Source organism: Microcebus murinus, chromosome 23 (assembly GCF_040939455.1).
Source record: "Microcebus murinus isolate Inina chromosome 23, M.murinus_Inina_mat1.0, whole genome shotgun sequence".
Lineage (NCBI taxonomy): Eukaryota > Metazoa > Chordata > Mammalia > Primates > Cheirogaleidae > Microcebus > Microcebus murinus.
The window spans coordinates 14,556,790-14,565,462 of record NC_134126.1 but is presented as its reverse complement, the minus strand read 5'-3'; the positions used below and the strand labels follow the sequence as shown (position 1 = coordinate 14,565,462).

The following is an 8,673-nucleotide window of genomic DNA, read 5'->3' as shown; positions in this document are numbered from 1 at the left end:
TCTGGAATGCTCTTGGCATCAGACAAAATATGGCATTGAAACAACTGTACCCTACTTAAAAGAAAATAGATTTGGAATCCTGAGTTAATTTGGTTCTGCCATTTTACTCAAAAAGTCAAAAACTAGTTCTTGACTGATGTTGACTGTATACAAGGCACTGTGGTAAGTATTGAGAATCAGATAATAATAATAATAGCTAATATTCTGGGCCATCAACATCGTGCCCAACACTTCTATTTCATTCAGTGTTCCCTGCACTCTTACTATCCTCATTTTACAGATGAGAAGACTGAAACTCAGACGTCAATAACTTCCCAAGGCGAATTCCCAGATTCTGACCCCAAATCGCAACTGCACGGCCAGGGCTGGGAGCTGCTGTGCTGTGCTGTGTTCCTCCATCTCACCAACACGAGTACTATGGCCCCTGACCTTGAGGAGCTCAGTGTATTGGGAGAGAAAGAGCCAGGAAGACGTTAGTTAAGGCGCATGTGACACATGCTACTGTCCACACGTGCTGTCCTCAAAGTGAGAACAGTGTGTCTGGGAATCACGCAAGTCGGAAGCGATGAACTCTGTACAGCCATGTCTGGGAAGGCTTCATGGAGGAGATGATATTTTTGCTGCATTTTGAAAGTTGACATTCTCCTTGTCACCCTACATCCCTCAATTTAAAAAAAAAAAAAAAGAGAGAGAGAGAGGGAGAGAGAGCAAAAAAGGGCATTCTACGCAGAGAGCACAGCGCGTGCGGCTACGCAGACAGCAGGAAGGAGGAGGCCGAGAGTGAAGGTGTCTGAGCGGGGGGTGAGCCCGGAGGGGCACCTGGGCAGGTCAGAGAGAGCCCTGTGGGTCATGGAAGGAGCTGGACTCGAGCCTAGAGTCCGAAGCGGACCACTGAAGGGTTTTAACGTGGCTGTGAAGGGCTCAGATCGGGTGCTTCGTGGACGGAAACTGGCGCAGTGTGGAAAATGAGCTGCTGCAGGGAGAGGCAGCGGTAGCAAGGCCAGGGAGACAGTCACGATGGCCCAGATTGGAGACCAGGAGAAACTCCTTTGAGGAAGTCTCAGGGACACTGGGGACGAGAAGCTGGACTCCACCCATTTGGATCTGATTTGTATTAAATGCGCTCAATAAATGCACATTAAAAGGCATAATAATGGAAGAAAAGGCGCAAGAAAGGGAGAGTGTTGATCCCCTCCTGGATCCCTGGGTTCTCCCTTCTTCCCCCATCAGTCTCATCCCTCCACCCCTCTCTTGCAGACTGGACACCCCCATGGCACAACCGAGTTCAGATCTCCTCTGCGCCACTCACTCTCAAACCGGCTGTCCTAGGCATGTCCCTCCCTGCCATCTATTCCAGGATGATGCAGAGCCGTTTCAAGGACTAAATGGGGTCAGGGCCTGCCACAGTGCTTGTCCCCATCTTCCTTCCCAGGCCCTTCAACTCAGGATCCCTCCCGGCATAACGCACCGCAGTCATCCCTTAGATCTGGGCTTAGGGTGGGATTCTGTGGCGTTTTCTACCCAGTGTTCCTCAAGTCTGATCACTTTACAATAGGGGGAGAAATAAAGATCAATATTTAAGGAGTCTCTGCCGGCTCCAGATCTGCATATATATACCTAAGAAGAGAGAGTTGTTTTAAGTAGTGGTTATTAAGGGGGAAAATGAGAGGGATTGGTAGGATGAGAAAGGAGAACCAACAGGCAATTGGCGGGGGAAGAACAGATTCTGATGCTTGCAAAGCTATCCCCAGCGCCTTCGAGCACAGCTCAGCCTCTCCCCTCAGCCCGTGGAATGGAGCCACCTGCTGTACACAGCGGCTTCGTGCACCTCATCCCAGAGCCCTCTCCAAAATCATAAAAGGATAATTTCTTGGATTTAAATGAAATTATAAAAGAGTACTAATGCAAATTGAAAACAGACAAAAGTGAAAATGCCACAGAAGTCACCCCCTAACCGATCATGTCCGGCTACTTGACCAAGAGGCACGAAGCTGTTCCCTGTTGCAGACAGACAGATGCCTCGTGCGAGTCCCGGCCAGGTGGACAAAGGATGACGGGCGCTGAAGTGACAGTGGGCTGAGCCCAGGCCAGGCCCCAGCTGGGCTGCCGCCAGCTAAGGGAAGTCACCATCACGCGGCCACAGTGAGAACCCGTCCCCTTCCCTCCTTTCCCCTGTGCACGGCCTCCGCCCTGAAGCTGCCCCCCTTGTCCTGTGGAATTCCCGGAGCTGGGGCCCCTCCCCAGTCTGTCCCTAGCACTTCCCTCTGCCCTCCTCCCCCGACCACACAGCCCTTGGAGACAGGATGTCCTCTTTGAGGCTTTTTTTATTTTATTTTACAAGAATATAACATGCTGAAACAGGGAAAGGGTGACTGCATACACCATCCATATCTAGGAAACCAGCTCCATTTGTCAACAATAAATAAATATTTGAACAGTGAGGAGTCCCTGACAGGCTCTGAGAGGTCCCGGGCGTTCAGAGGTAGAGTCTGGTGGAGACAGGGACAGCCGGGCTGCAGCGCCTGCCGTGCTTCTCCACGGAGGCAAACCGGACTCGCAATAATAAATAACAGCAACAGCACCGCCAACAATAACAAAAATAATATGTCGTGACAATCAGCACAAAACAATACAATATACTTAAATAGTTTTCTCCCGGAGGAGCACACAGTGCAGAGAACAGTGTTGACGACATGGGCCGCCGTGAGGGGCTGGCCCGGGCCATTCACCTCCCCAGCTGTGGGTCGCTCCCTGGGACGCAGCTGGTGATGCCCCGAGGTGACAGGCAGGTTCTGACTCCCCCGTCCCGCCCCTCCCAGCAGCCTCTCCCCCAGCTTCACTCCCAGCTTCTCCAGTCTGTCCCAGGGCCACCGTGGTCCCTGCCCCATCTCTGCCAACACCCCGGCGGTGCAGCTCCTGTCTGCAGGAAAGGAACACGGGCTCCCCTTCCATCCTGGGGCACCTCTTTTTCCCTGTTCTCACACCCACAAAAAATACTGGCTCAATTTCAGTAGGACTTTCAGGAACTGCTGAGAGATCAGTTTCCTACGATTCTTTTCTCCCTCGTTCCTCGCTGCTGGGCTCCAGAGCTGGACAGCTGCTCCGAGGGCCTCCCTGCCCCCACCCCCGGCTGCTCACAGGCCCCACGTTCAAGGACAGCGCAGAGCCCAGACAGGCCACACCCAGCAGGAGCCCCTGGGTGGGCCTGCTTGCAGGCAGACCCCGCTGCAAACGCAGGGTCAGGGCCACCTGCGGGAGGGCACCAGGAGCGGCAATCTCACACGAGCACGATGGCCCCTCTCAAGGGCTCTCCGCACACGGGCTGGTGTCTGAGCTATGACAATCTCATCTGGGGCAAGAGTCCCATGGGCTTGCTGGCCTGGACAAGATTGCAAAGCTGGACACACAGGGTGGTAAGAGGTACAGGCTAAGGGATGCTGGGGCAGCCCTGAAGCAGGGGAGGAGGGCAGAGGGGAAAGGCTCCCCACCCTCATCCCTTCCCTGCCCAGACTGTCTGGGAATTAGGAAAACAGGATGTGACAACTGATCAACAGGTCAAACGGCTGATCTGGGTGGGTCTTCCCCCTCTCCAAGTTTCCCTTTATCCGCATGTTTCCTAAGCCACCCTGGAACATTTCCTTCCCCGGAGAGGACACGCGCTAACTCCTGCACCCCATTGTTTTCCCTGGAGAGCCCCTCACCCCTGCCGTCAGCCCTAATCCACAGAGCCCGGGAGCGGGGGACCTCCTCCTCGGGCACATGGCGTCGGGTCCCACGGTATCTGAAGGGAGGCTGGTGCTTTCCAAACAGGCTGCTGGGGCGGCATCGTCCTGCACTGTCCTCTTGCACGTGCTTTGCGGAGCCTGCCTCCCACACGGGGGCGGCCCCTCAGGGAAGGGTGACTCGACCTCTCTTCTCGCTGGCCTCCTCACGCACGGAGGCTCAGGTGTGTGAGGGCTCAGCCAGGCTGCTGCCAGACAGCGAGGCGGGGGCAGCCGAGGCTTGGGCAGCCAGGTCCCGGTACGCAGGGGACTTCAGGAAGCGTGGGTAGGAGTCCTTCTCCATTAGGGTGCGTGTTTTCCCCTGAGCCACGTCGAAGCACGCGGCTGTGGCAGCCTGCAGGTTGCTCCTCGTCAGCTCCCGGGTCTCATGGTCTATGTTCACCTGTGGGCAGAGAGCGAGCACACGGTGAGGGGGAGGAAGGTGAGTGGGGTGGGGGGTTGGTGGTGGATAAGGGAGGGCAGGCTGGCAGGTGAGGGGGGGGCATCAAGAACCTGGGGTGTCCTGAGTCCATCAGTAACTAGCTTTTCCAATCTGGGCCTGTCCCCAATCTCATCCAATGTCTGTCCTCCACTCTCTGAGAATTAGCATGAGCATGTATTAAGAATGTTTTCACCTCTGACTTTTCGCCCCTTCCATAGCAATGCTGGTGCAAGGCACCAGCATCTCTCTCCTGGATTTGTGCCACCGCCTCCTAACTGGTCTCTCTGCTACTTCTATGACCTGTGGTCTGTTCTCCACCCAGTAGCTAGAGCGCGCCTTTAAAACCCAAGTCAGGGCCAGGCACAGTGGCTCACGCCTGTAATCCTAGCATCCTGGGAGGCCGAGGTGGCAGGATCGCTTGAGCTCAGGAGTTCGAGACCAGCCTGAGCAAGAGCAACACCCCATCTCTACAAAAAAAAAATTAGCCAGGCATGCTTGTTTGTTCCTATAGTCCCAGCTACTCGGGAGGCTGAGGCGGGAGAATCACTGGAGCCCAGGAGAGTTTGGGATTGCTGTGAGCTATGATGCTGTGATGACACTACTGCACGTTAGCTGGGGCAACAGAGCGAGACTCTGTCCCCTCGCTCCCCCCAAAAAACAAAACAAAATAGGTAGCACCTCTATTGTCTTCTCAGAGGAGAAGCCAATGTGCATGCTGGGCCCACACCTGGCCTTCTGTCATCTGTCTGACCTCACCTCCTGCTCTCACTCTGTTCCACAGGGGCCCACTTGCTGTCCTTTGACTATGACAGCATGCTCTGGCCTTTGCACTTGCTATTTCCTGTGTTAGAATGTTCTTCCCTCCTTAATTCTTTCATATCTCTGCTCCATGTCACTGTATCCAATAGCCCACTCCTGACTTCTCTTTATAAAATGGGAAGACCTCGTCTCCTCCCCAGCCACACCTCTGGTACTCCTTATCTCTCATTTCCTGCTTTATTTTGATCAGAGCATCACCAGGCATGCATTTGTTTAATGGGCTATGGGCATCTTCTCCCGTTAGAGTATACAAGTTCCATTAGGGCAGGGACTTTGTTTTGTTCACTGCTATATCCCGAGGGACTATAACTGTGCCTTGAACGTAACTGGTGCTCGATATATTTTTATGGAATAAGGTGGAATAAATAACAATGGTCAGGAAACAAAATACAAAAGTACAAAAGCAAGTCATTACTTTCCTCTCTCCACCAGGTGGCGCCGTGCTTATCAAATGCCGCTGGCGTGCGGAGGCAGCGGGAGGAAAAGCTGACTTGCTAAAGCGTTCCCGGACACAGACCTGCAGGCCTGCAGCAGGTAAGCCAGGGGACCCAGCCAGGTTACATAACATCCCCATGATGACCTTGTCTACCCAGCTGGCAAGTGGGCTGAACTTCTAAAAAGCTTTACAAAGGTGGGTATGGACAGAAGCCCCCAATCCTGTCAACCTATCTCTCGCCCCGTAGTAAGTCTGAGGGTAACAGAACCCAGGAGTGGCACAGAGCCTGGCCTTCCTAGTCTCTGGCCACAGAAGCCCGCTAGCCCCTGTGCCAAATAATGCCACTCTACTTCCAACCCGGTCCTTCCCTGTTCACTCCCCATTGTTCCTGACTCTCAGCGGGGAAGGAGCAGGCAGGGTCTGGAAGACTCCTGGAACATACTGGGCTCTCACCTCTTTAGGGGCTTCGCTGCAAATGAACTCCTCAAAGATCCGCTGAGCCCTGGAGGCCAGCTTGGTGGCCGATCGGATCTTCTTGAACTCCTCACAGGCCAGCCAGAACTCCAGGTTCTCCTCGCTGAACTCTGTCTTCAGGAAAGCGTGGAAGGCAGCCACCCCATCTGCAGTGGTGGAGAGAGGGGAGGAAACAGGTCAGACTCGGGGACAGCAGGGAATAACAGAAGAAAGGACAGCTATTGCAGTTAATGGCTGTATTTTTAGAACATCATTTTCTTGCACGAGGACCGGCCTTTGTATTCTAATAGAGGCTGGCACAGCAGGGGATCATTATTGTTACCACTATACTATTATTTGCTCATGCTTTCAGCATCCCTGGCTGGCTGCAAAGCACATGAGTACACACGTGCCACCCACAGACAGACACAACAGGCTCCTACTCACTTTTACTGCTCAGCAGCAGGTCGAACGACTCTTTCCACCCCAGCACATCTTCTGAAAAATTTCTACTAAAAAAAGAAGAAGAAAGAAAAAGAGTAAGCCAAGATTTTACAATTAAAAAAAAAAATCAACAAACCAAAGCATAGCACGAATCCTAGCCAGAACCCTGAAGCTGCGTAATTCACACAAAGGCTTGCTTGGTGATTTCTGAAGCTGACTCCTCAAACTCTTCGTTGGGGTTAGAGTCAGCAGTGGTGTTTTCTAGAACAGTGGTCCCCAAGCTTTTTGGCATCAGGGACCAGTTTCATGGAAGACAATTTTTCCATGGACTGTGGGGTGGGGGGGGGGTGCGGAGCACAGGTGGTGATGTGCAGCCGTGGCCCAAGGGTTGGAGACCGTAGTTCTAGAAGACAATTCCGCAACCAGAAACTGAAGCCTAGGACCCTTTAGTGCTCAGTCAATATCTCTAAAGCTGTCTCTTCTCTGTCCAAAAATTGCTTCTATTCCTTTGACTCTCAGAACTTTGTTCTGTATACCTCCCTAAGGAAATAAGAGCCTCATAAATAGATATTATACCTACCCATAAGCCCAGAGCCTGGCCCCCCTTTGTGCTCAATATGAAAGGGCTTCTAGGCAGGGGGTATGCTAATGGAAGTGGAGTCATTAATAAAACTTCAAATCTTGGACCCTGTCCTACCCCTGGATGCCTTTGCAATGACATCTCCAGATGGGACTCTGGTAACTAGACGTTCATGTCCTGTGTGCCATCATCTGCTGGTGAACTTAGAGCCCTGGAGCCACCTACCCACTCACCCATGAACCAAGCAGCCACAGCAGACCGGCAACTCGTCCCACTAAAACCTCCAGGAAGGGGTCGCCAAGGTCCGCCTAGCATGCTTTATTTTCTCCTTGTATTTTCCTTCTCATGACTCCTTTCCTAGATCTGGCTCACTCCCCTTTAGAAGCCCTGGGCTGGTCGGCAGAACTTACCCGGCTTTGCTGTGTTTGCTGCCCCACTCCAACTTGCCAACACTCCCAGTATCAGAGCCCACCTCTGATTTGTGGAGAAAGATGCCCAGGCGTGTCTTGAACTCTTTGGCTCTGAAAGACAAATCATGAGCATGAAGGGACTCTCTGTTTACTCAGCAGTGCCAGTGTGCAGAAGTCTATGGGGTCCCAGGAGAGCTCTGGCTGGGACCACCCCAACTTCCCAAGGCCCAAACCCTGCTTCTCTCACTAGTATCATCAACCCCCAAGCAACAAAAGCAATTTTTGAGCTGTGCCTTGGTAGATCTTACACTTCCTGAGTTTTCGGCACTACGTAGATAGGCGTTTTCCTACTTAAGTCACACAGGTGTGTCTTTGTGCCTGTTGAATTAGCAGAGGGCAGACCATCATCCTCTAGCCTTGTCAGGAGTATTTCTGGAACTGTGTGGAAACTGAGTCCTGCTTCATTTTTACCTTCTCATCCCCAGCCACCAGCTCCAGTAAGGACTGGAAGCTGTTCCCCTTGGGAAGTGGGTACACCCTCACCAGTGGGACCCCAAAAAAACATCTCCCTGCCTTCCCAGGGGCAGAAGAGGCCATGCTCCAAGCTCTGGGCTGTGGAATGAAAGCCGAGTGCTTAAGAAACAGACACACTCAGTTCTGCCTGGAGATGCCAACCTGGTCTTCCTGCGGCCAGGTCTTCAGCAGGTCACTGAGAAAGACGTCAGTTTGTCAGAGGATGGGGACAGCAGCAAGAAGCCGGCCCCCTGCTTCCCTTCTCTTTGCCCCAGGTATCTGAGCACGGGGCACCCAGTTGGCCTCTTACTTCTCCACTCAAGTCTCTAGCGCCCCATCCCCCTGCCCACTCTGGCTCCCAAACCGCCAGCCGCACTGTCTAAGAGTTGGTGGGACTTGGACTCTTTCTCCGGGCAGCGGGACAAGCTGCTCTTACCTCTCCAGGCAGGTGGTGGGGAAGGCGGCCAGCGTGCGGCACATGGCTGCGGGCGCCGGGCAGCACGTCGTGGGGAGGATGGTGGCGGGCTCCGGTGGGCTGAGCGCTAGGAAGCGAGGAGCGGCAGCAGGCGGGGAGCTCGGAGACCGCGACACGGTTTGCAAGGCTGCACGCGCCGAGCCGGCGCTGCGGCGGCTTTTATCCCCTCGGAGGGGGCGGGGCGGGCCGTCGCCGCTGACCAATCGGAGGGCGGAGGCGGGGCCCGGAGCCCGACGGGGCGGGGCGAGACGCTCCCGGCTGGGGCCCGAGCCCCGCGGGGCTGCCCCCTCCCCCGCGCCGCCGCCGGCCTGGGGACGCAGAAGCGACAGAGAAGTGGCTC

General features: G+C 54.2%; 1 protein-coding gene across 2 annotated transcripts; it reads right to left on the bottom strand.

Moving 5' to 3' along the window:
• Positions 1-2,306: 2,306 nt before the first annotated feature.
• RGS16 (regulator of G protein signaling 16) lies at positions 2,307-8,468 on the bottom strand. 2 transcript variants are annotated; one of them, XM_012735661.2, is made up of 5 exons: positions 8,295-8,468; positions 7,346-7,456; positions 6,359-6,423; positions 5,912-6,078; positions 2,307-4,164 (listed from the first exon to the last, which is right to left on the bottom strand). In XM_012735661.2, exons 1-5 carry the CDS (start codon positions 8,336-8,338, stop codon positions 3,943-3,945), a joined length of 609 nt encoding a protein of 202 aa, XP_012591115.2. In that variant the 5' UTR covers positions 8,339-8,468; the 3' UTR covers positions 2,307-3,942. The 2 variants fall into 2 exon arrangements, with proteins under 2 accessions (XP_012591115.2, XP_012591124.2); XM_012735670.2 differs by having other exon boundaries at positions 6,359-6,420.
• Between the last annotated feature and the right edge of the window lie 205 nt (positions 8,469-8,673).

Excerpts from the sequence above, each read along its gene's own strand:
- RGS16 (XM_012735661.2), bottom strand. The coding sequence starts at position 8,338 with ATGTGCCGCACGCTGGCCGCCTTCCCCACCACCTGCCTGGAGAG. Across the intron at positions 7,457-8,294 it reads CCCACCACCTGCCTGGAGAG|AGCCAAAGAGTTCAAGACAC; the intron begins GTAAGAGCAGCT and ends TTTGTCTTTCAG. Across the intron at positions 4,165-5,911 it reads GCAGCGAAGCCCCTAAAGAG|GTGAACATAGACCATGAGAC; the intron begins GTGAGAGCCCAG and ends CTCTGCCCACAG.